The sequence below is a fragment of the Podarcis erhardii genome (assembly GCF_964252035.2).
Source record: "Podarcis erhardii genome assembly, chromosome: 1".
Taxonomy (NCBI): Eukaryota; Metazoa; Chordata; class Lepidosauria; order Squamata; family Lacertidae; genus Podarcis; species Podarcis erhardii.
Window position 1 is genome coordinate 81,272,553 of NC_138497.1, and position 27,691 is coordinate 81,300,243.

The 27,691-nt window shown below is 44.0% G+C and overlaps 1 protein-coding gene across 1 annotated transcript; it reads left to right on the forward strand.

Moving 5' to 3' along the window:
• The first annotated feature begins 290 nt into the window (after positions 1-290).
• LOC309327919 (acyl-CoA (8-3)-desaturase-like) lies at positions 291-26,721 on the forward strand. The gene is made up of 12 exons (XM_081837531.1): positions 291-589; positions 6,513-6,623; positions 8,327-8,524; positions 9,357-9,458; positions 9,606-9,734; positions 15,998-16,058; positions 17,556-17,632; positions 19,311-19,408; positions 20,903-20,999; positions 22,413-22,492; positions 23,337-23,462; positions 24,806-26,721. The coding sequence occupies exons 1-12, from the start codon at positions 401-403 to the stop codon at positions 24,855-24,857; spliced, it is 1,320 nt and encodes a 439-aa protein (XP_081693657.1). The 5' UTR covers positions 291-400; the 3' UTR covers positions 24,858-26,721.
• Positions 26,722-27,691: the final 970 nt, after the last annotated feature.

The window sequence follows — 27,691 nt, forward strand, 5'->3', positions numbered from 1 at the left end:
CCCCCCCCCGCAGCCCTTTTTTATGTAACGTCTTGGCAAAGGCAAAGGCTTGCTAAATATCATCCGGAACGGGACCGGCACGAACAAAGACCATGGGATTACGCAGCCCGGCATCTGCCGGGGCACAGGCAGCGGCGAGGGGGAGCGGGCATCCAATGCGCGCGAGGGATTTCCTGCACAATAAAGCCGGAGCTCTCTTTCTCCCAGCGAGCCGGCAGAGCGGCCGGCCAATAGGCTCTCGCGAGCCGGGCGCGCAGGGTGCGGGGAGGCGTGTCCCGGGCGGAGCGCGCGGCCGGCTGGGTGCTCGGGGGTGGCGGCTGCTCGGCGCCGCTGGATGGGCAGAAGCGCTTCGGCCGCCCGGGGGTCACTGACTGTGGCATCGTGACAGCCGCCGGCGGAGATGGCGAAGGCCGAGATCCCCGCGGCAGCCCCGCGGCTCTTCACGTGGGACGAGATCCAGCTGCGATCGGGCAGGGCGCCGGAGCGGTGGCTGGTGATCGACAGGAAAGTCTACGACATCAGCCAGTTCCACAAGCGGCACCCGGGGGGCTCCCGCGTGATCAGCCACTATGCGGGGCAGGACGCCACGGTGAGGGGGCCGAAAGAGAGCGGGGGCGTCAGAGGGGATGCCCCACGCAGCGAAGCCGGGGAGCTCCTTCCCGGGCGAGCGGTGGGGGCGGAGATCATGTTTCAGGGGCCGGGCTGGAGGGCGAGAGATGCCTGGAGGAATAAGGTTACTGGATAGGGCGGCATGTGTGTGGTGTTCTGCGCGGGCTTTACTGAAGAAGTGATCATTGTTGCGACCCGATCCTACACGTGTTTACTGGGACGCAATCACCGGGACTTAGAATCGTACAGTTGGAAGGGACCACGTGAGTCATTTAGTCCAAGCCCCTGCAATGCAGGAATCTTTTGCCCAACGTGGGGTTCGAACCTGAAACCCTGAGATTAAGAGTCTCATTCTCTACCGACTGAGCTATTCAGTGCAAAGCCATGCTTGAAATTCCAACATCTGGAGCCCACTCAGCCACACCAAGGGCCCTGGAGTGGCCTAAAGATCCTGCAGGGATTTCTTCATGGAGAGGCTGTGCTTTATACTCAAAAGGGCAGGAGTTGCCATAGGCAATGATGAATATTTAAACACAAGAAATAACTAACGGACCAATCACGTCGGTTCTGCACCCCCAACAAAGTCCCTAGCTATGCCCATGAATATATGGTAAGGGATGGAACCTGCATTACATTTTCTGACAGGAGGTAGAGAAAGAAAAATAACTCTGCACATGCTCAGAAACACTTATTTCACATGTCTCACAGTGATCACTTTTCTAGTTGTAAGAACATGCCGTACATTCACTATGCTACAGGGACAGATCACCTGTGGACCTCTGGGTGTTGCTGGCCTCCCAGCCTTCTTCAGCTTTATGCAACATAGGCCATGTGGTCTGGGGTGGAGTTGGGAGTCCAGCAATGTTTAGAGGACCACAGGCTCCCCATCCTTTTTGTAGGACTCGTACAAAAATGAGAAGGCTATGAATGAATTTATGCCTATTTGTGTGAGAGAGCAGGAACTCTGGAAGAGAGGAAAGCATGGTGTCTGGCCTGTGTGCTTTGCTAGTTTGTTTGTCTGTCTGTACTATGTCTATCTATTTGTTGGTCTATATGCCTCACTCTTCTTCCTAAAGCATGTTCAAATAACCCCCATAGAAAACTAACATGGTCAGGGAGAGAGCTAGGCAGACCGTTTCTCCCCAATACATTTATTTCCCATGTGTACTGTCTTGTACAAGTACCAACTTGAGAATGAGGATAACTTTTCAAAATGATGACTGCAACCTATTAGGGCTGACCCTACCATTAGGCAGAGCAAGTCAATTGCCTTAGGTCTCAGAGGCTTGGTGGGGCAGCAGTGGCTTCATGCATCCAGCCATTTCTCTTGCACATTTTCCTCTGTTAAAGACCAGAGCTATGTGTGCCCCAGGCCAGTCATCCACCCCCATAACCATCCTGCTACCCTTGGTTGCACTGGAGGGTGCTATCCTGTTGCAAGGATTGAAGTAAGATTCAGTTGCCAGATTAGTCAGTATCTGGGTGTGTACGTATGTGGCAAATTATCCTTTGCTTCAGGCAGCAAAATGTGTTTGGGCTAGCTCTGCTTATTAGGCATCTATGCAGTGTTCTATTTGTGTTCACATTAGAAGTGGCTCTCCTGATGGGGTGGAGCTACAGCACTAGCCTTCTGGCAGTGGAGAGGGGGGAGGTGGCGGGGAGAATGGTGTGCTGCAGGCACACCGATGGAGTCAGTCTGGCGCTCCTGCTGGTGGGTCTGCACTACACTGACCTCCACCCTTCTTCCTGGCAAGTGGCAGTGACACCTGGTATTGTGAATCTGTTTGCATGTACTAAATTTAAGTTTAGCATGACATATATGCAACCAGGAATCAGCCACAACAAGCCTAATGTGCCCCCCTTTTGTCCCCCCCCCCTTTGCATAACGACGCCATCCAGACTTGGAATTATGATTAATAAAAACTTAACTTTGATAATTATGGTGTGAAGTTGATTTGCCTGAAACCAACCCTTATTAAAGTTAACCATAGTATGGACCAGCAACAAACCATGGTTAACCATAAAAACGGGAGCTTCCAAACCTTTCTGTGGAAAGAGAAGTGGGGAGCATTCGCTTATCTGCAGGCCATTTCACACTTCATACTAAACTGTGATTGATACAATAAATACCTGTTAAGAGTCCAAGTGCTTGTTTATCTACACAAACTTGTTTGTACCTCCATGGGAGCACTGTACTGGGGGAAGTGGAGAAGCAGTAGGTTTGATAAAGGTTAAGTAGTCTCTGTGCCCTTCTGCCCTATCTCATCAGCTCTCCACCCCAAATCTCCTCCTCCAGAAATGGCTTCTGTCTAAAAGGAAGATGAGTCTATCAGGATTTTGTTGCATTCATTGTGTGTTAATGTTAGTTAAGCTGTAAGTGTCAAGTCAAGTAATGCCATTTTCTTCTTGCCTCATAACCACCTTGTTTGGCTGGCTGCTATTTTGCCTTGGAGAGCTGAAGTGGAAAACCACGTAGAAGTATTTGATCTGGGTTTAAAACCCAACTACAGCATAGACTTATTGCAGTCATGGTTAATCTCTGATTTGAACCTAAGTCATTACTTCACTTCACTGATGGGATCCCAGAACAGCAGAAGCTTGGATTAACGGACCTCCAGTTTACGTAGCATTTACGTGGCTGTACTTTTTATGGAACTCAGATAGTCTTGTGCTTACAGTGAGGTTTCTGTCTGAACCACTTCTCACAAACTCACATTTCAACCGGTCGTGCAGCCACTCTAGCCTTTTTAGAAAGGATAGTGGTAGCATACTAAACGGCAATTTGTGTTTGTGATGAATGGCTCAGCTGTCTGACTCATCATGTACATAGCACAATCCAGACACAAAAAAATGCATCTGGCAATGTGCATCGTGGCAGTGTGAATTGACTCTGAATAAGCCATGTATTTTAGTCTGGATTTAGCAGCCTTGAGGACATGCTGAAAGCTTAACACTTGTGCAATTGGAAACAAAGATGAAATACTGTTCATCTGGCAAAAAAAGCTGTTACAGGTAATACACACACACACACACACACAGAAAATCTAAAAAATGTAGGAAAATGAGATGTTCCCCTTCTACTTCCTGCTGCCTAGCTAACTATTCCAGCTCTGAGAAGGTGATTTACAAGGTCCCTCTCTATCGCCTCCCTCCTCTCCCTTTTACATTACTGCCGGGTTTTTACAACAGCCATTGTGAGGATTGGCTGAATCTTATGGTACCACCGTCTACAGATCAGCCTACGAACCACCCCCTTTCCCCCTTCCAATGAGAAAACTAACAGGAAAATACCATTCCCCACTCCCAGGATTCAGATAAAGTTAGGAACAGCGGATACAATCTCTCTCTCTCTCTCTCTCTCTCTCTCTCTCTCTCTCTCTCTCTTTCTCTCTAGTACATGCCGCACTGGAAGTAGTTATATCAGCAGCATTTTAAAACATTCCTGGCCAGCCTTAAAGGGCCAGCACCATCCAAAAGCACACAAATTAAGTATAGCATGTGTTGATCAGTATCATGGAAAAGAAGGAAAGAATAAAAGCCAATACAGAGATTTTTTAGAAAGGGGACATTTTCGGTCTGAGGGGTGTCAACAGCAGAGGCATTGTATTAGATAAGAAGAAACCAGCCACACCGCTTGAACAGAAGAGTGACTGACACTATGTCAGTGTGATATCAATATGTTGTTGTTGTTACTATTTATTCGATTTATATCCTGCCCTTCCTGCCAAAGGAGCCCAGGGCAGCAGACATGACAATAATAATAAAACAGCTTAAAACATGTTTAAAACATGCTATATATAAAAAAGTGGATTATGCATCAAACCCAGGTCTGAGCACAGACTGGAATAGGTCCAGACAATCTCTTTTCTCCAATAGTGCTTTCAGCTGAACTAAAAAGACCCTCTTGAGCATTTGAGGCAGATTTAGGGCAGTGTGACCTATTCTCCCCCACTGGGCACTGAGCCTAGTGAGTGCCACAGGGTGTCACAACTATGACATAGTGAATTGAGCAGAACGGAAGGCGAGAGGTGGGTGGGGTGCTTAATTTTGGCCTTGTACATGGCACTGCTGAAATTTGAATGAGCAAAGTCCACCCCTGTGAGCACTTTTACCTCAAATGGGGGATGTTAGAAGTCTGGAGTACCCCCTGTCTACAAACCTGTTTCTTTGGGGGGAAGCGCACACCTTCCCTGGACATTGTGGGTAGGGGGTAGTGTGTCAGACCAGGGTTCAAATTCTTATTCAGCCTGAAACTCAGTGGATTGTTGCGAGGGGAGTGGAAAACTGTATACGCCACCTAGGGCTCCTTGGTCAGGTTGTGCACCTAATTATCACACTGACTTGAGGGCACAGGCTTGTTTAGGTGACACAGGGCAGGCCATGTGGTACACACAGCTTTGCCTACTCCCTATTCCTCAGCATTTGCTGCCTGAGGTAGCTGCCTCACTCTGCCTTATGGTAGGACTGGCACCTTGTTATACAGACAAGCTAAATAGCACATGGAGAGGAATGTGAGGTTGCAGAAGTTTTGCTCTGCCTTCTTATATGTATCTGAATCAATATTAGATTGGGGTTGGGCGGCCTTTCAGTAACAGCCAGGAAAATTCACATGTTCTTATAAAACATAAAACATAAGGGTTATTTGCTGGTATTTCTACACAACCCTATCCCCAGCTTTGTCCTGTTTATAACACTCAGGGACTGAATGAATGGTTGGCAGACATCTATCAATCATTTACTGTATTTGATTAAAAGCCATCACAAATTCAGTTACAGGTCCAGCAAATGAAATAAAACCTATTAAAAGAGATCCAGAAATATACATACATTTACATTAAATCAAATTAATGAATCCCTGCGCAATCTACAGAATTGTCTTTTATGTAGCCAGCACAAATACTTCTTAGCAGCTTTTGCAAATAAGGCTGTTTTATATGTGACAAGCGGGTCGCAGTCAGATAATAGCCAACATATTTTCACTTCGGGGTTCTGTCCCTGTAGCGGTGCCAACATCTGTTCCAAAAATATATCTCTGGGGTTTAGATAGAGCTGACAATGGAGTATATAATGGGGAATATCTTCTATTTCACCTACCCCACAAATACAAAATCTTAAATGCCTTGGGAATGATGTGGGCTTTGTTTGAAAGCAGAGAGCTGTAAATGCAGTTCTCAGGGAGGCAAAGGTAAGTGTCTGGTTTATAAATGCAAACACATTTCCAGAGCGGCACCTAGTGGCCAGAAGGAATAACTGTTACCCAGGACTTTTAGTTGTCTTCTTGAAGCCCTTCAGAAAGTCTTGGGAACAAATGCCTCAAATAAAAATAAAAGCACAGGAACAAGGAAACCAGTGTCCTGGCTAGAAATCAGTCGAAGGACCATCAGTATCTGTGCCAGTGCTACTTGTGCCAGAATGTGAAGCTGCAGCCTTTAGAGAAACGCAAGTCAGAAGGTGAAAGAGGCTTTTTGGAAGAGGAGACAAAAGAACATTATTTGGATAAGAGATAATAGGATATGACCGGCAGGTCTTTGTTTAGAGCAGGGATGGGGAACTCATGGCCTTCCAGATGTTGGACTACAACTCCTGTCATGACTGGGCTGATAATTAGAGTTCAGCAACAACTAGAAGGCCTCTAGAGGAAATGATGAGAGGTTCCTACACTGAAAAACTTTACCAATTCAAGGAAAAAGTTAATGGAAAAATGTGGCCATTTTGGATTGGAAAGTATATTTTAGGAAGTTCAGAATGGGACTAGCAAGCTTCACTAGCTAGATTTCCCCACATTGACCTAGGGATGCCAATATCATCATGCCTATTTCTTGACATTTTTTAAATTAACATTTAAATTCCGCCTTCTTGAAGCACCACTAGTTTACTCACTTCATTCCACTGTGGTTTTTCAGGATCCCTTCACAGCATTCCACCTGGACAAGACTCTAGTAAGAAAGTACATGAAGCCCTTGCTCATTGGGGAGCTTGCAGCAGATCAGCCCAGTTTTGAACTCAGCAAAAATGTAAGTTTCCTTTAAAAACAACAACAACAAAAGATATAGTAATAACATTACTATTATTGTTGGTGGTGGTGATTTATTTTGAGACCACCCATCTAATAATTGCAGGTTGGTATACTACAATATCTAGAACCTTACATGATATTAAAATACTTAAAATCTTAAAACATCATAGGACATATTGGACTGGTGAGACTGATGGTCAGTCACTAGAATATATATTATATATAGCTTTAAAGTCTCAGTTAGCCCCCTTATAAAAATATGTGTCATCAGATGGAACTGAAAAAGGGTACCAATGGTATCTGCAATGGGACAATATCTCATGGTTGTAGTGCCACCACAGAGGAAACCCTTCCACATGTTGCTGCCAAAAGGCAATAACCATTGGTGGTACCACCAGTATGTTAGCAGGCTGTGAATTCCCTTAAGCACTGATGTTATATAATTCAGGCTATGATTGCTGTATAGCAGCCAGGCTGCAGCATTCTACACTAGCTGTAGCTTTTGATCCACATTGAGCGCATTACAGTAAGCCATGGGTAACTGTGGTCAGGCTGTTCTGATCCAGAAACAATCATAGCTGGTGAACCAGCTGTATCTGTGAATTAGCACTCCTTAGAATCCATGAGTGCTTTCAATTTACACACTGACTCTGTTGAGGTGAGGGCAACCCTATCTAGAACAGGTGAATTTCTCCTTGTGCAATAGACTATTCTCCCCATTTCTCCCCTATGTATGTCTCCTAAATCTGTTCTGGGAGATCCAGCATCCCTCTGGAACAGATTTAAGGATGGTATTGGGGGGAACGTGGAAGTCACATAGTTGTGCATGTGCAACTATCTCATTGAATACAGCCCATGGGTTTGAAGTCAAGCAAGATCAGTGAAGCCAGTGGAAAGGTATCTGGGTGGCCTATCAAAACAAGAGATACAGGAAAAGGATCTAGTTGGGGGTGAGAGAGGCAAGGACTAGTTTTCAGTTGAAGGGCACTACCAGAACACAAGAAAGAAAAAGAAACACTACTGGCAAAGCTACTACTATCAAAATGGTAATGAAATAGTTTAAGAAATTATAATAAGAAGTATGAAATGTCCAGAGATATGGAACAATTTTTTAGAACATACCTTCTTCACGGGAAAAGAAATAGAACTTGATACCTTATTTGGGCATAATTTTAAAAAGCACCGTGTCTCACTGCATGAAGTATCATACTTAATTGTATTCCTTTGACTTCGAAGAACATGTATCTTGAAACATGTGGCGCATTTCATATGCTTTACTAAAGTTTTCTATACCGCAGCACAGTTTTGAGGTTCTGCCTCGATATCTTTTGTTGTTAAGAACTAATTTTTAACATGGCCGTTAAGTGTGAGAATATAATATGCTGAATGCTGAATACTGAACAGCCATCAAAACAATGGTTCAGCACCAGTACCCTACCGTATTATGATTTTTATAAAAAGTATACATTAGCACATATGTAGACAGAATCTATACTACATTGACCTTTCAAAGCCTTTTTGTTTACAACTGTTTATGTGTGTATTTTAAAATGAATTGTGAGACTAACTAGGTTCTAACAATAGGCTCACCTGGGATGGTTCTAGAGATAGAAAAGCTGGACTTCAGCATGCTCTCTGTAGGAGGCTGGATGAGGTCCCCTTCCAGAGGAGAGAAAACTGCAATGTGGTCTCTCTCCACAGAAACTGCATGTAGATGATTTTCGTGAGCTCCGTGCTATCGTTGAGAAGATGGGGCTTCTGGATCCCAACCGCCTCTTTTTCTTCCTGTACCTCATGCACATCTTGCTGCTGGATGTGGCAGCTTGGCTCAACCTCTGGTACTTTGGACCATCCTTGGTGCCTTTCCTCTTCTCTGGATTGCTGCTTGGCACTGTACAGGTAACCCACAGATCAAATACAACAGAGCAATGAACAGGACAGGTGGTGGGGCAGGATTGACTACAGTTTTAGCTACATTAGGCTGCACAAGAGGAGGAAAGATACTTCTAGAAAGTGCCTATTTTCCTCCTGGCTTCTTGTAACCATTTCTTCTTCAGCTTACCACCCATGGCTGCCCAAAGGTTTCCTACCCTCAAACAATTCTTTCCGCTCACCCACACTCTGCTTAGGCCAGGAACTCTTTAAAGCACCTTGGGGGTGCTATCTCACTCTCTTCTTTGGAATCACTCCATCAAGCTTTTGGATTAATTCCTGTGCCTTCATCTCCAGTCACAACGAAGCCTATGCATATTGTTGTTGTTTTAAAAAAATGTTTAGCTGAAGATCAGCTGAAGATCACAGGGTAGTTCACAACATAAAAACAAAAAATGAGAAGACAAAAAAGATACAACAAAAAGAAACCAATTATCCCCCACTCCCACAAATACATTTAAAGGGACATAGAATGTTAATCAACCAAATGCCTGGTTATAGAGAGATGTTTTAGCCTGGCACCTAGATATATGTAATGAAGGCACCAGGTGAGTCTCCCTGGGGAGTGCATTCCACAAACTGGGAGCCATCACAGAGAAGGCCCGTTCTTGTGTTGCCAACCTCCAGACGTCTTGTGAAAGAGGTCTCTGATGATCGTCACACAGAGTCTGGGTCGGTTCATATGCATATTAACGGCACTTTCTCTCCATATTGTCCTAAACCTCTCCCAGCCTTTGCTTTTCCCTTCATTGACAAACTTCAGTCATTGTGGCATTGTGTTTGCACTGATGTTTTCCAGGCACAAGCTGGCTGGCTGCAGCATGATTTGGGACACCTTTCTGTCTTCGGCAAATCTAAGTGGAACCACTGGGTTCACAAATTTGTGATTGGACACCTGAAGGTGAGTAATGGAGCTGGGGTTGTTCCTTAGCATCACTCCAGTGGTAATAAATGACAGAACCCCTTTGGCTGAGACTTTGCTGTGTGCTTTATTTGGGGCAGAGTATAAAGGTTCTAGTTTAGACCTCTTATTTATTTCTCTCTTCAGGGGGCACCAGCTAGCTGGTGGAATCACTGGCATTTCCAGCACCATGCTAAACCTAACTGTTTCCGCAAGGACCCTGATCTCAATATGCATCCTTTGCTTTTTGCACTGGGAAAGAAACTCTCTGTAGAGGTGAGTCTTGGAATATTTTGGAAATGGCAGGGGAATGGGAAGCATTGAAATTAGATTGGCGTCTCTGTGCATTTTTTGGTACTGTGGGAAAGGCCTGGGTAAGGCAGATTCCTTGCTTAAATTTAATTAAATCGAGGCAGAATGAGGTCCAAATGTTAGGGAGAGATTAGAAGAAGTTTATAGTTTATATTCCACAGCCAAAGTGACATTCCTTTACGTATTTTTAAAGAAGTTATATGCATGCTCTTGAAGACAGGAGTGCCTGGCGTCCTCTGGTCCATGGGGTCACGAAGAGTCGGACACGACTAAACAACTAAACAGCAACAGTATACATGCTCTAGCATTATATTGTTTTGAAAGGTTCACAGTTTTGCAATCATTACCAGATTTATGGCCTGTTTCTAAGTATATTGACTCAGAAGTATATATTTGTTTCTGCACTGGGAAACAAGTTCTGGACTTGAGGCAGAAGAGATTCTGCTAAGCCTTGAGCAAATATGTTAATCCTGGTTAAGTGTTATTGCAATTTGAAAGGTTGACTGACTTTTATTTGACCCCCTTGTTATGATTCAGAAGTTTCTACTCAATTTCATTTGAATAGTGGCTTTTTGGAGTATTTTAAAAATAAAAGTAGAGCAGGTAAGATTTTTTATTTTTTTAAAAAATATATATAATATTTATTTGTATTTCAAAAATAATACAAAAACACAAAGAGAACAAAAAACAACACAAATACAAAAATACAAAACTTAAAACAATTAAAAACAGATAAAATTTCAATTGCTTATTTTCTTTTAACTTATTGCCCACATTTACAATGTTTCCGAAGATAGTCTTTGAATTTCTTCCAGTCTTCTTCCGCCGACTCTTTTCCCTGGTCTCGGATTCTGCCAGTCATTTCTGCAAGTCCCATATAATCTATCACCTTCATCTGCCATTCTTCCAGAATGGGTAGATCTTGTGTCTTCCAATACTTTGCAATGAGTATTCTTGCTGCTGTTGTTGCATACATAAAAAATGTTCTGTCCTTCTTTGGCACCAGTTGGCCGACCATGCCCAGGAGAAAGGCCTCTGGTTTCTTCAGGAAGGTATATTTAAATACCTTTTTCATTTCATTATATATCATTTCCCAGAAAGCTTTAATCCTTGGGTACATCCACCAAAGGTGAAAGAATGTACCTTCAGTCTCTTTACATTTCCAGCATTTGTTATCGGGCAAGTGGTAGATTTTTGCAAGCTTGACTGGGGTCATGTACCACCTGTACATCATTTTCATAATATTCTCTCTTAAGGCATTACATGCCGTAAATTTAACCCCAGTGGTCCACAACTGTTCCCAGTCAGCAAACATAATGTTATATCCAACATCTTGTGCCCATTTAATCATAGCAGATTTTACCGTTTCATCCTGAGTATTCCATTTCAACAGCAAGTTATACATTCTTGATAATATCTTAGTTTTGGGTTCTAGTAGTTCTGTTTCCAATTTTGATTTTTCCACCTGGAAGCCAATTTTCCTACAGGTAAGATTTTTCATAATAACCTATGCTGGGCAAAATTTTGAAAATCATCTGCCACTTAAAACCGAACTCATGCCAAACATAATTCTCTGTTATTTTACTGGTAGGAAGCCCTTAGTGAAATAAAATGTCAATATAAATACTTTTACAAATCTAATGGAAGCAATAGCAATCAGTATCTGGCTGATACATTTTGAAGAGTACATGATACATTGTCCATTGCATAACTCTACTGCAGAGCTTTCCAAACTGTCACAAAACGTTAGTGTGTCAGCTTCAGTGTGTAACTGTGTTGCACGACTACTCCCTGCGCTCCTCCTGGGGCTGGAGAAGGGTTAGTTTAACCTCCAGTTTGCTAGTTCATCTTGTGTTGCAAGATGATGCATGTCTTAAAAAAGTGTGTCACCAACATGAATAGTTTGGAAAGCTCTGCTCTACTATTTCTAGAATGCAAGTATTGCAGCTCTGATTTGGGGTACCTGTACCATCCTTTATTTCTCTCTCCCCGCCTCCAGAGTTTAACCACAACTTTGGGTTAGACTGGGGAAATAACATGAAGAGGAAGGTTTAAGCACATGCTGCCTCCCACCAGTTCTGTTCAAGTCAAAACTGAAATCCTCCGCAGCTGGTTTCAAGTAAACAAAAGTCCTGAGAAATCTGATAATTCGTGGTTCTCTTGTTTAAAGAATCCTTCTTTTTTGTATGAAATCTGCAATACAATAATACAACAATAGAACCTGTGCTGTGAGGAGCCTTTTGAATCAAAACACTATTTAACTCCTTGGGAAGTTTTAACTATTTATAAAAATGTAGTATCACATGTTATAACCCAGCTTGTTCATTTTGTTCCTTATCTTCTACTTAACATTCCTGGTAAAAACATACATACTGTATTTTCCTTTCTTTTTCCCATAGCTGGGATAGGTTTTAGGCTTGAGACATAAAAACCAATGTACTAAAACTTATTCATTTTTAAAAAAACTTAGGACATGTATTAATAGTTGGACTATATTCAAATAAGCCTTGTTCAGTATTTGCTTAATTGATACTATAATCTAGGAAGTTGGAAATCATCTTGAACTAGGTTGCTTCCCTAATTAACAGGGCTAACTTCGTTTAAATTGCCTGCCCCCTCCTCTGCAACTTCCATCACCCCCAGCGAACTTGGCCAATAATCTGGGATAATGGGAGTTGGAGTCCAACAACATTTGGAGGGCTACAGATTTCCTATTCCTGCCTTCTGTTAACTTGTCCACAGTTCGAACTCACTGTTTTGTTTGGATGTTATTGAACCGAAACCTTTCTTCTGGTCAGGACCAGACTTATAAAGGTTCAGAACAGAAGAGGTTTACAAGCTGACACTCTCTGAAGACATCACAGCTTCTTGAGCTCACCTTCTTATATCGAACATACACCGACTCTCTTGAAGTGCCACTTCAGAAGTCTTCCTCTTCTTCCAGGTCTTTCCTCATGAGTTTCTACCTACATGAATTCTTTTGCCATCCTTTGCACAGTCTGAGCTAAGTTGTCCCTCTGCTGTCCTCTTTGACCCCTTTCAGATTTTCCAGTCCAGCTTTGCTTCAGCTTCTTCTTGCCAAATCCCCTTGACCCCAAACTTTCTCTTTTTAATATTCTCTGATATATAAGTGTGGCTTTTTATTCACTGCAACCAACTCCTCTCCCAATCAAAACTGTAGCCTGGCAGACTGTTGGTTCAGTACACCAATAAGTGGCAATGGAATGTGCACCCATTCATCTCTCAGTGACAGACTTCTTATGCCCTTTTCAATGTCCACCTCCTGGACTCCTACAGTCTCCCCTGACACCAGTGTGTGATAGCAGCTCCCTTTTCCTCTCCAACATTAAAACATATTTGCTGCTTGGCAGGCTGTCAGCTGTGAATCTTAATATGACATTTCTATCTCAGGATTTTTACTGTTTCTCTAGGGGAATAAATATAAATAGGATTGTTGACATAGTCTCATAATTTTTTATCTTAAGTGGCTTATTCATCATTTCCTTTTACTTCCCCTTGACCAAAAAAAGCCCCTATTAAAAAAATTCCTGTTTTGTTAGTGGTTAGATTATTCATGAAAGAATTCACCTAAGTCTCTATTCACAGTAGCTCCATTCAAGCCCATGTTGCTTTGATTATGGTACTTAGGTACATGGTAGTATTTCAAAAGGCTCCCTTTGTCTGAGACATTCCTTTCATCCATTAAACTTGCTTGCTTGCCAAAGAAAGAAACTTCATAGCAAAGTATGCTGGTTGCTAGCAATCACCTTATGTGATTGCAATCACCGTATGTGTCTTACTCCAACAACAACCAATGTTATTATGCATTCCCCTCTTCACAGAACAGCAGAAAGTTCTACAGCCTGCACTGCTGTGTTAATTGACTTTGATGAGGGAGTCCTGGAGATTAAAGACTGTATCCAACACTGCAGTTCTGTTTGTGTAACAGACTTCTGTGTGTTCAGTGGAACTTCCCCTTCTTCTCCTGCCACCTGTAGCTATCTGTGCAGTCTCAAAACCTGCTCCAGAAGGTTGGGAGACCCTCCACAGCAGATTTTTTTTGGGGGGGGATTGCAGGGGGAGAAGAGGAAGTGTTGTGTGAGCAGAAATCCTCTTGCACAGTGCTGGATAGAGTCCTTTGGATATTTTTGTAATATTTGCTTTATATGAGCAAAGTGGAGGCAAACAGGAGCTCACACAAGACAGAAGATCCCCCAGAAGGAAACTTGTTCCCCCCTATTCCACTTTACAACCCCAGTTTTCCTCTAATAATAATAATAATAATAATAATAATAATAATAATAATAATAATTTATATCCCGCCCTCCCTGGCCGAGGCCAGGCTCAGAGCGGCTAAAATCATAAAAACAACACAATATGCATAAAAACAGACACCAATTAATTAAAATATATCTTAAAATTAATTCAGACAAGTTAAAATCTGGGCAGGTCGCAATTATCAGGTTGGAATTGAGAGTGGTTAATACTTGCCAGGACCAACTTTCCACTGATCATACAAGGACCTGTGAGCAGGCTGGGGGCCTCCTTCATGCTTGTTTTATTCTGATTCACTCCATCTTGACCTTATCCATTTTCGTAGCTACTTCAGTGTACAATGCATTCTTCTCCTTATTTAGTTCTTCCCTACAAGTGCCTTGTGAGGTGAATCAGGAATATTCCTAGTAATGACAAGCAGCAGCAGCAGCAGCAGCAGTGAGGGAGTGGGAGCTTGCACAGGCTGGGTGAAGAAACTGGGGAAGAAGGAGTGAGTGGTGAGGAGGGAGCCCAAGGGCCAGGTTTGAAAATGCAAAGGGGGGGGGGTGTTGCAAAGAGAACAGAGCCTGATGCTCTTGTGCTTTTGGTTAGAGGTGGACAGAAATTGCAAGCAGGGTTGAGTGCAGAAAGGCTTGGAGTGAGCAGCAGGTGGAGCTGCTGGGCAGGCACAGCAAGGGCTCAGCCATTGATAAGGTTGCCAAACTGTGGCAGTTAGTTAGAAAGACTTGAGGAATCGGGCCAATGAAGAGCAAGCAATTAGCCAGTCTGACTCTCGGCAGAGCCTCCAGGGTTGGGAAAAGTGGCAGTCCCATTTTGGAAGTCTATCATCCACTGACTCATGTAATCTATATTGAACTTGCAAAGGAAAACATTGCATACTGAGCCAGACCAGATCTAACTCACTATTACCTACTCTGATGGGCAACAGTTCTCCAGGATTTCAGACAGGAGGCTTTTCCAACCCTGGCTGGGAAATGCCAGTAATTGACCATTTTGCTCACTTTACTACTGAGCAAGGTCCCTTCCCTTGTATCACTTCAAACTATAGGTGAGAAATTGAATGTTTCAGTACTTTCCCATATAAAAAGCTCAGTGCACGCACAAAATTAGCATATAGTTGTACCTTGGTTTTTGAACAGCTTAGTTCTCAAATGTTTTGGTTCCGGTTTGCAAGCTATTTTTGGAAGCTGAATGTTTATCGTGGCTTCCGATTGGCTGCAGGAGCTTCCTGCAGCCAATCAGAAGCCGCGCTTTGGTTTCCGAATGTTTTGGAAGTCAAACGGACTTCCAGAATGGATTCTGTTCAACTTCCAAAGTACGACTGTGTTGGGAAGAGGGGTTCTGGTATATGCTGATCATGTGATTTGATTTGGAATAAGGATGCTTGACAAATTAGAGATCTGTGAATTCTGTTGCCCCTCTGCACCTCCTGGATTAATATGTGGAACAGAACTTTGTTCTCCACCAGCTTGTGCCCTTCCCAAATGTTTGAGCATAGCTCTCAGCTAAAAAAATAATTATCAGCATAAGTTAACATGTGTTTTGAGAGAAAATATATTTAGAAATGCATATTCAAATAAGTGTTTGCATGTATTTTTTTGTGTATTTGAGAAGACTAGAGTAATGCAGAAATGGAACAGACAGGGATGAAATCATGCAAAAATGAAAGTGGAAATACAGTCATACCTTATGTTACGTTTGCTTCAGGTTGCGCATTTTCAGGTTGCGTCCCGCGGCGACCCAGAAGTACTGGAAAGGGCTACTTCCAGGTTTTGCCACTCGCGCATGCGCAGACGCGGCAAATTGCGACCCACGTGTGCGCAGACGTGGGTTGCGTTCTTTTCAGTTGCGAACAGGCCTCCGGAACGGATCCTGTTTGCAACCAGAGGTACCACTGTAAACTGATTCATCCATCTATAGCACTTTTTGTGACCATTTTCTCCCTCTTACAGCTTGGTGTAAAGAAAAAGAAGTACATGCCTTATAATCACCAGCATAAATACTTCTTTATCCGTGAGTATAATTTCTCTTCTGCAATGGCTTTTTGGATAGCTTCAGAAATGGTTTTAGGCAAATTTATGGACGGCAAGGCTGTGTGCTACGTCCAGTTCTAGAGGCCGTATGTCTGCCAGTTTCTGGGGGAGCACAAGTGGGGAGCATGCTGTGTGTGAGAACAGGATGCTGGACCAGGTGGCCCCTTGGTCTGATCCAGCACAGCTCTTCTTAGGATCTTACCACATGATTTTTTATCAGAAGTCCACAAAAAACCTGCCATCTCACAAGAAGTTTTAGTAGTTTGCTTTCCTGTAGGTATCTAAGCTAGTCATCTGCAGAATGCAGAAACAAGGAACAAACCTTGCAGTAGAAAAGAAAGTGTTTGTGCTTGGTCACTTGTAGGTGATTCTTACTCTCTATAGGTGACCCAGGGGAGTGAAAATTTACTACAACTGAGCCAAAGTATTGCTCACAAGGGGGGGAAACTTGCAAAATTTAGAGTTCCCCCTCAGTGCCTTTTTTTTTTGTTTCTTCTGTGGTTGTTTGCCGTTATAATGATTCATTTTGCTTCCAGTGTTTCCCAGTAGGGTGGGAGATGCTTGCTGTCTTTCTGTCTTGTGCCACAAGACTATCCCAACATGACCAATGCTAGCTTGCTTTATTAATTAATTAATTAATTAATTAATTAATTTATCCATCCATCCATCCATCCATCCATCCATCCATCCATCCATCTATTCTTTTAAAAGGTGTATCTTACCTGTCAGTATTTCTGCTTCCAGAATAGTTATTGGGTAATGAAACGTAGTTTAAAACAAAGTACCATATTAAAAGCAAAGAGGAAAAAAAAACAGAATAGGAGGTAGTAGAAGATGGCACTGTGGGTTAAACCACAGAGACTAGGGCTTGCTAATCAGAAGGTTGGCGGTTTGAATCCCCACGACGGGGTGAGCTCCCGTTGCTCGGTCCCTGCTCCTGCCAACCTAGCAGTTCGAAAGCAAGTCAAAGTGCAAGTAGATAAATAGATGGGAAGGTAAACGGTGTTTCCGTGTGCTGCTCTGGTTCGCTAGAAGTGGCTTAGTCATGCTGGCCACATGACCCAGAAGCTGTACGCCGGCTCCCTCGGCCAGTAAAGTGAGATGAGCACCACAACCCCAGAGTCGGCCACGACTGGACCTAATGGTAAGGGGTACCTTTCCCTTTACCTTTTAGAAGATAAAACATAATAGGAACATCAGAAATAATACAATTTCAGACTATGAGGCAGAAGGAAAATATGGGGAAATAAAAATGCATTCACCTGGTAACGAAAAGCAGCAAGAGTGGGTGCCTGTCAAACCTCTTGGAGGAAACTGCCGTCAGGAGGGGTTCCACAACTGAAAAGCCCCTTTCTCCTACCCTATTCAAGACTGCAGGGGCACCTAGAGAATATGAGCTGAGTAGGTTTGTGTGGAGAAGATGGGCCACTCATTTCTTTTGAGCCAACTAAGAATGTTTCTCTGAATTCTTCCCTAGTTGGACCACCAGCTCTGGTGCCTTTCTACCTGCAGTGGTACATCTTCTACTTTGTTGTCCAGCGCAAACAGTGGGCGGTGAGTATGCCTGAGCCCAGCTTTCCCAGATCAGCTGCCCTGGCATCAACGGAACAGGATTGTTCCATGAGAGCTAGGAGCTCGTTGCACCAGACGTTTGTCAACGGGACACTTTGTAGGACTCTGCATATCTCTCACACCCATACTTAGTTTCCCTGTTTCCCCAAAAATATATTGTCTTTCAGTCTGAAAAAGAAGAAGGCAAAACTATGGATTCGGTTTGTAAACTTGCTGTAGAGAGGGGAGATCTTTAGCACATAGCCATGTCGCTAAACTCACACAAGTTGCTTAGCTTACCTGCTTTCTGTTTTCCTAGCCTCTTTGTCGCTGAGGCTGCAACGCTGCACTTTCATTCTTTAAAAAGGAAATGAACTGGAACTAAAGACTTAAAGCTACTCTTCAGTGTTTATGCTAACATTTCCTCTACACTGGGCCGTTCTCAGTTTAGGTTTTTCCTCTTTCTAAATTAGTTTGCCGCTCGGACAGTCAAGGCTTAATTGCTACATTAGAGCTGAAGAACTGCAATTTCGCAACAGAATGACCTCTTCAAGAGTTATGGTTCAGTTCCTGAGATGCAGTGCCCCTTTTCAGCTCCGGGTTATAGATTTATATAAATGGATATTACCTGATCACAGAGATGGACTCTCTTGAAATCCAGCCCTATTAAAACCTATAATAGCAGTAGTTATCACAAGGGTGAGCAAATCAGAGGTGTGTATTGCGCATTCTTACAGTGTGGGCAATGGGATTAGGGGATTGAATTGTCCAAAGGCCATACTTTGTTGGGTAGTATGTATGTATGTATGTATGTATGTATGTATGTATGTATGTAAATAAATAAATAAATAGGGAAAATAGTTAGGATCCTCTGGGAGCCAAAGAGTATGACCTGCTTTAAGCTTGGCTAAGCTTGCACTTTTCTAAACTTACACTTTATTACTATTGCTATTATCATTTATTAAATTGATTTACCACACTTCATCTGAAGATCACCGGGCAGTTTACAACATAAAAACACAAAATTCATAAAATAATAGCACAAAACAAAACCCCAACATATTTAAGAGGCCATAGAGTGTTTAATTAGCAAAAGGCCTAGTTGAAAAGGAACATTTTCGCCTGTTACCTAAAGAGATGTAATGAAGGCGCCAGGCAGACCTCCCCAGGGAGAACATTCCACAAGTGGGGAGCCACTGCAGAAAAGGCCCATTCTCATGTTGCCACGCTCTGGACCTCTCATGGAGGAGACACACGAAGCCTTAGATGATGATTGCAGGGCTGGGTCAGTTTGTATGGGGAGAGCCAATGCTTGAGGTATTTGGGTCCTGAGCCATTTAAGGCTTTATAGGTCAAATTCAACACTCTGAATTGGGCCTGGATGGGCAGAAAGAGGGCAGGATGTGGGAAGTGAAAGATTAGATGAGGAATAATAGGAATGCGTATAAGAAACTTCCTGACCGAGACAGGTTTAAGCATGTGGATATTTAAAATAGCTTTGGGAGATGTCTGGGCTGTTACCTTTTCAATATATCAGACTGAGGGCGAGCACAGGTTTAGTGATGGGAGACTGCATAGGTGGCCTCTGAGACTGGTGCCCTACATGAGCAAATTGGTGGGGCAGGTCTGCAGCACTATGACATGGCCTTCTGCAGAGCATTCATCCTTTCCTTTGCGACAGGATCTGGCCTGGATGGTGACTTTCTACATCCGTTTCTTTTTGACTTACTCATACCTACTGGAACTGAAGGGTCTCCTTGGTCTCTTCTTTCTACTCAGGTGAGTTTCATTTGGATGCATACCCTCACCATAACTGATTATTTGGGGTTACCATATAGTCTCTGCAAGTCAAAGATCTTTGTTTGCACTGCAGCGCCACATTCTGGCATGGTCAAGAAACAGAACTTTTCCAGGATATTGAGCCATGCATTGAGAAGGGCCCCATGGTGTGTGCGCACACAGGCATGCACACTGTGTTTCTGCATGCACAGATGCATCGAACCTTCCCCAGGGTCACAGCAGTCTGGGCTCTACCTGTCCACATCCCTCTGCCCACCATAGCAGCAGGTATTTTGTTCCTGCAATACTAACTTGAAGTAGCCACCCCTCCCAGAGGCCACTCTCACAGTCAGTTAGATTGCACTCACAAGCTTGCACCAGAAGAATGGACCCCACTGCCATACGCCAGCCATAAATGAGGTTTAAGATTTACTGATTTGTATCGACTAATGTTGAACATACATTCTAAAACAACAGCAACAAAACCCCTTTCTCGCTAAGAGAAACCTATATAGTTTTACTCTTCACCCTTCCTCTCTCTACTCCCCTTCAAGGTGTGTGTTGTTGTTGTTCTTGTTTTAAAAAACAGTTTCAGTCAAGCATTGGTGCTTTTCAATAGGTTCAATACAGAGGCAAGTCTTCCCTCTGCAGAAGCTCAGCCCTGGCAAAGAACTCTTAATTATTGGCTCCATCTAAATTTAAATCCACCTGGTCTGCTGCCCTTATTGACACAAGACCCCCCATAAAAGTGCGTGGTTTAAAATTGTGCGCCAAAAACTCCTATCCTGTGGACTCCACCCACATCAGCTTCTCATGATGGGTTTTGTTAAAGCAAAAAGGCTAATTGGACAGCATCTGAAGGACTTAGAGCAACAGAACATTATCTGGCCATTATAAAGAAATTCTGTCCTTGGTATGCCTCCCCCCCCCTTCTCAGTTTGATTCCCTGGCACCATATTTGTATAAATTAACTATCCCAAAATACAGACGTGCCTTCACACTGGCCAGATTGGATGTGATGCCCTCTGCCGCACTTGAGGGCAGATACCAAAAGATTCCAACTGAGAAACAACTCTGCCCCTGTGGAGATGGTAATCTGGAAAGAGTGGCTCATGTTCTCCTGTCCTGTCCTCTTTATAAAGATCTGAGGAATGAGATCATTAACCCACTCTTACTTACCCTCCCAGGCCACCCATCTGAGGCCACATTGTTCTTTCTTTTATCAGCTCAAAATGATCCGACAACAGCAAAGGTTGCTAGGTTTATTGAGGGTGCAATGAGATTAAGGGCCACTATCTGAATGATAATCTTGGCCATTTGATTGCCCTTTTTACCCATTGCTGTCTTTTTTATTTGTATATATTTTATTTGTATATATTGCTTGTTTTATATTGCTATGGCCGTTGGCTAATGCAAATAAAGTTTATCTTATCAATAGGTTGTGTGGGTTTGGTTGGATGGAAACACAATAATTTACTTCTGTGCTTTGTGCAGATTTATAGAGAGTCACTGGTTTGTCTGGGTGACACAAATGAACCACATCCCAATGAACATTGATTATGACAAGAATGTGGACTGGCTTTCAACCCAGGTAATGTGCACAACGATTCCAGCAGTTATGATCATGAATATGAGACTTATACAGGAGGTGTCTAGCATCTTAGGAGCTGAAATATAATTGAGTGACTGGAAGGGTTGGGTGTAACTGTATGTAAGAACTAATTGTGGAATACCAATAATGGGTTGGGGTGAAAGAGAACAGGCTGTGGGAGTAAAAGAAGATTAGAAAAGGAATAACATGAATGCTTGCAAGTGTCTTCTTGACCCAGAACTTTTATACCTCTTGTGTAAACACATGGAACTTCCATCAATTACTTCTGCTTGAAGGCCCCATCAGGTTGAGTCCCATGTCCAGTGAAATCCTAATCCATCCTTCGTACCGCTCTCACTGCATTCATTATTTTGAACATGGGATTTTTGTCATGGGTGGGTGGGGTGGCTGCTCACATGCTCCACATTTGGGCCCCAGAAGTCAGGCAATAATGGTGTTACTCTCTGTGCTGACCCTCTGTGGTTGACATGGGAACTGGGAAGGCACCGTATTTTTCGCTCTATAAGACGCACCCGACCATAAGATGCACCTAGTTTTAGAGGAGGAGAACAAGAAAAAAAAAATTCTCTCCCTCTCTGCACAGCGCCTCTCCAGCAAAGCGGGAGGAGAAACGGAAGGGGCTCTGTTTCTCCTCCCGCTTTACTGAAGAGGCGCTGCGCAGCTTTCCCTCTCTGCGCAGCACCTCTTCAGCACTGAAGAGGTGCTGCGTAGAGAGGGAAAGCTGCACAGTGCCTCTCCAGCGAAGCGAAGTCAGAACAGCAAGAGGGATCGTTGCTCAGCGAAAGCAACGATCCCGCTTACTGTTCTGGCTTCTGGGATAGCCGTGCCAAGCCTCTTCAGGGCAGGGGGAGCGTTCCTCCCATTGCGCTGAAGAGGGTTCGCGTGGCTATCCCTGAAGCCAGGAGAACGGAAAGCCTCCTGAGCGTAGCGGGAGGAGTGCTCCTGAGGCTTTGTGTGGCTGTCCCTGAAGCCAGGAGAGCGAGAGGGATCGGTGCGCACCGATCCCTCTCCCTCTCCTGGCTTCAGGGATAGCTGTGCAGCCTGCATTCGCTCCATAACACACACACACATTCCCTCTTACTTTTTAGGAGGGGGAAAGTGTGTCTTATAGAGCGAAAAATATGGTATATGAGGTGTTGAAGTTTTTTGCTGGCGTTCACACAGACATATATTGTACAGCCCTGCGGTCAAGCGGGCCCATGTGGGGCAAGGCGATCTCATAGGTAAACTGCTCCCAGTTGTTAGGTCCATCTATTTATTATTGTTGTTCTTGTTCTAAGGACTAGGATGGGGAGATGAGGGTATGCCACAGTTCATTGGGGTGCCTAGCTAGAACTGAAACATGAATATCCTCATGTGGTGCCTTTTTAAATATATTTTCTCTCTCTCCAGCTCCAGGCAACATGCAACGTAGACCAGTCCCTGTTCAACGACTGGTTCAGTGGGCATCTCAACTTCCAAATTGAGCACCAGTGAGTATATTCTTCTTTTTTCACCAGTTAGAAGGTGTCTTGAGGATATCAACTAATATGAAGCCTAGAAAAAGAATGGGATCTATTTCCCCGAGAGGCTTATTTCATGCTGTAGTAGTAAGTGATCTTGTAGGGGGCTGAAGAGGATGGAGACCTCATGAGAAACCTAACAGTTCAAGAGCCTGGAGTCCTTTATGGTATACGTGTGATTCAGTCATGTGGACAACTGAGCTTGTAGGGGCTTCACGTGCTGCTGCTGAAGCATCATGTGGGTAGGCTTTTGGGTATACAGTGGTACCTCGGGTTACGAACTTAATTCGTTCTGGAGGTCTGTTCTTAACCTGAAAACGTTGTTAACCTGAGGTACCACTTTAGCTGATGGGGCCTCCAGCTGCTGCAGCACCACCACCACGCGATTTCTGTTCTCATCCTGGGGTAAAGTTCTTAATCTGAAGTACTACTTCTGGGTTAGCAGACTTTGTAACCTGTAGTGTTTGTAACCCGAGGTACCACTGTAATGAGGAAGCAGAGCTGGACAAGGGATATTACGAAGTTGAATTCCTGTGTGAAAACAGCCTTGGACCAGGGAGGCACCCAGGACATGATTAGCTTAAGCTGGCAATGCGAGAGGACCCAATTCTATGAATAGAATTTTAGGATAAGGCCATCTGCAACAGTTCTTTACAGAAGAAATCATTAAGCTTGTAAGTGATTATTTGGCTTGGGCAAGCTTCACAAAGAAGTACTGCACACACTAATGAGATTTTGGGAGGAAGAAGAAGGCTCTCTAGAGCTCTGAGGAAGCCATGAGATCTGGCAGCTGCCTCTCTCCCTCTCTCCACAGCCTTTTCCCTACCATGCCTCGACACAACTTCCACAAGGTGACCCCCTTGGTGAAGTCCCTATGCGCAAAGCACGGCATCGAGTACCAGTCCAAGCCTCTGCTCACAGCCTTTGCAGACATTGTACAGTAAGTATCAGTGAATGTGAAAGCACCTGCACCCCTTGCAGTTCGAGAAGGAAGGACAGCTCTCCTGTAGGGGGAGAGACATCAGACCGACATCTTGTGAAAGGGCACAAAAAGAAAAGGGAAGGGGGGGGGGATAATATGGGACCTCCAGCCTCCAGCCGTTGCTTCCAATAATGTGAACTGGGAAGAATGCTCTGAGGAAACAATATTTGTTAACGTTCAGAGTTTTCAGCACTCTCTTAATTGTTCTAGAAATCATAATCAGGGCTGCATACATTCTGCTTGCCCTCCTCCTAAAAACACATCAAAACTTGGTGCGAAGGAATCGGAACATTTCTGAGCCAAGTTTATGCAAAGTTTATGACATAAGTCAGGGATGGGAAACGTGTGGCCCAGCAGAAAACTCCCATCAGCCTCTGCCAGAAATAGCCAATAGAAATAGATACTGGAAACCACTGGAATCTAATGCCGTTGTTAAAAAGCACCTTGAACGCAGGTTGGGGGAGTTTGAATATGTTGGCACTGCCCGTGTTTTGGTTCTCCCCCTTCAGATATTCCTATCTGACCATAAGGCTTAGAAACAACAACACAGAGATTAGTGCATGATTAGAGCATAACTCCTACGCAGTATGCAAAGAGGTCTGTAGAATATGCACATCCCAGAAAAATGGACAGCCTTCAATGAATGAGCACAGAGTAGGTGGAAAGCTAATGGGGAAGGCTGTTGATATTAATGTTAATTTATGTACATAGTGTAAGTCTCTTTGAGTTTACTTTTAATAAAAAAGCTAATTGTCAATTCAATAATAATAATAATAATAATAATAATAATAATAATAATAATAGCTAGTGAAAGTAGTTTGCCTGAGCTTTTGCAAGAGCATGGTGGCAAAGTCAAAACAAGCATTTGTGGATTCTGAGCTCTGTGGGTTAGTTCACACATACCTACTGCATCTTTTGACTGCTTGGCTCCTCAAAACTTGCAGACAAAGTGTGCAGACTGAGCCCACTGAAAAGAACTGCTCTGAGATGACTTGAAAGTTCTGTCCTGTCTCACCTGGAATGGCTCATTCGTACAGCATTTGCTGCAGCAATCAGGTGGTGAGCCTGCATGTGTGAACCAGCCCTGTGGCTCTCTCCATGAGAGGGTGCTGCATCCTTCCTTGTGCTTTTAATGCCACCCCCCCCACACACACTTGCTGCTCTATTACGGGTTTTTTCTTATCGTAACATGCTCGCTCAATGACTATAGTGCCCTGAGAATTCCTGGCTCAATATCGAATCTCTTTTTCTGGTTTGTTTCTTCATGTTTCCTGACTTGACCCTTTTTATCCTCGTTCCAGTTCTCTGAAGGATTCAGGAGAGCTCTGGCTCGATGCGTACTTGCATCAGTAAGAAGCAGCTGACATCTCTCACCCTTGCTGCCTCCTGCCATTGGCATCTTGAAGAGCGCAGAGGCCTGGCTTAATCAACTGGCTGAGCTGGCAGCTGGCTGAGCTGAATGCTGGGACTGAGTATGATGTTTCAAGAAGTCTTGTTCCTTCCTCTTCACTCATGCACCTCACTCTCCTTCTTTCTGCTCTTGGAAGATACTGCAACCTTTCCAGGGAGAACTCTTCAGGAGCAGGAAATGATGCTCATTTATTTGCCGCCTTTTCACTTGCTTTGTATGTAGAAGGGAAATCTTACTTAGGGATCTCTTAAGGCTTCTGTCGCCCTGGGGTCTAGCTTGCTTGGCTCCCTCCTAGAGTAAACAAGGACCGAGGATGTGGATGTAGTCTGATGAGCGAGGTGGAGAGGAGAAAGCCTAGGGAAGGAGAAGAAAATGCAGGATCTGAGGAGCTGTTGGTAGAAAGATTAGGACACGAAAGCTTGAAGTTGGGAAATGAGGCATAGCCAGGATTAGAGAAGACAACAGATGCCAAACTGCTGTGCAGGTGATTGTGAGAAGAGAGCAGCCAAATACTGGTACAGGCACACATTCCGGGGCCAGGCTAGAGAATGGCCAGCCTATCTTAACTACAGAAAGCAGTCTAGGCTAGGCTTTTTGAGCTCAGGAGTCCAAGACATTCCTGGGTGTACTTTTCACAAAGACAAAAAAGTGCCTTAATTACAGACGTGGCACTACTACCGCTCCACAGGGCCATATTTTGAAAGGGGGATAATGAATGTCTGGTCTGGCTATTGCGCAAACTTCCAGAGGCAAATTGGGAGTACGAAGATGCCCAAGTCTCTCAGCTTAGCTACTGATATGCCTCGAGAACAAATAGTATATACCTTCGCACAACTGGAACTGCACTCTTTCTGTATTGCTCAGTTGCTAAGGGCTATTTCTAGATCACATACCTAATTAGACTAATTCTGTTCTACAAATAGGGCTAAACCTCTGGGGTGTTTGCTACTACAACAGAGGGGGTGACAGCAACTAAAGCACAAGTCCAGAGCAGGCATTCTCAAAGTTTTCATAGTCTTTCCTTGTCTCTAAATCAGCCTTTCTCAACCTGTGGGTCCCCAGATGTTGTTGAACTGCAACTCCCATCACCCCTAGCTAGCAAGACCAGAGCTCAGAGATGATGGGAGTTGTAGTTCAACAACATCTGGGGACCCACAGGTTGAGAACCGCTGCAATTGAGAATGAGGGGAGGAAGAGTTTGAATTTTCTCATGCTTATTTCACCTGGTGTCTGATTAGAAGAGTTTGGATTTGATATCCCGCTTTATCACTACCCGAAGGAGTCTCAAAGCGGCTAACATTCTCCTTTCCCTTCCTCCCCCACAACAAACACTCTGTGAGGTGAGTGGGGCTGAGAGACTTCAAAGAAGTGTGACTGGCCCAAGGTCACCCAGCAGCTGCATGTGGAGGAGCGGAGACGTGAACCTGGTTCCCCAAATTACAAGTCTACCGCTCTTAACCACTACACCACACTGGCTCTCTTAGTTGCGCAATTAGTTTTTATGGGGCAAAAGTCACCATGAGGTGTCTGTAATTCCTTCATGGCTTCTTATTCACACAGATGTCTTCCCTTATGGTGAAACTGGGAAGCATAGCCTTGGGCAATTTGGCTACTGAAAACAAATGGCACTTCATGGTGACATTGGTCCCCCCCAAGACAATTCGAGTGTTATCAACTTTCTCTAACAGCTAAGAGATGCATCTGCTGGATCATTCTGTTCTTCCCGTTCCAAAGGCAGATAGTAGGAAAGTTCAGACGCAAGTTGCTGCCTTCGGCTTCTCCAGGAGGAAGGGCGGGATATAAATAGAATAAATAAAAATAATAAGAAATAATAAAGTGAGACTTTGATTCTCCGAAGGAGAGACCATATGGAAATGTATCTCCCCACAAAATGGGTTTTGCCATGCAGTTCAATGATTGGGTTTACACAGTGCTATTTTTCTAGAAAAAGAGGTGCCAGAACTCACCATGACCGCCTCCCTTGTTCTCTTATAATGGCAATGGCAGCCACCTTAGAGGTGCCAGAACTGAGTTCCAGTGAGTTCTGGCTGGAAAAAAAAGCCCTGGGTTTATATGCATAGCAGTGATTAGGAAAGAGGGACCTAAGCTGACCAGAAATCCATTCATAATGAAAATCTGTTAGAATGGAGTTGCCAAACCTCCCAGCGACTGGGTATTAGCTTTCCATATGAATGCCTGGTGCTTTGAGACAAGACCCATAGCTCTAGAGAGGAGCTGTCATCTACTGATAAGCTTTAAAGCGTTAACATTCCAGCCCAGAGGGAAGGGTGATGCAGCCTTCCAAACAAGCCAATATATCACCTCTGGTTCTTTCTTGTATAATGTGCCTCTTAGGAATGCTTTTGGAGAAAAAGCATGCTGCCTTGGATTGCCACCATAGCCTTATGTTGCCATTTGATAGAATCTGTAGAACACGAAAAAGCACATCTGCCGAATTAGACATGTGGGGTTGCTCCTGGCATTATGTTCCTTTGAAAATGAAGCCCTAACATTGAAGCATCTTTCTTTTCTCAAACTCTAGTCTTTCCTTCCGTGAGTTGATGCCAACCTTTCTTCTTCCAATCTTCACAATCTGCTGGTTTTATATAGGCAGCATGTGATGGCTCCCTTCCCTTCCCTTCCCTTCCCTTCCCTTCCCTTCCCTTCCCTTCCCTTCCCTTCCCTTCCCGTCCCGTCCCGTCCCGTAAACCTTTCCTGATTGCACATGTTGCCATCTGCCAAAAACTGCCAATGACACCAAACTAGATGTGGTGGT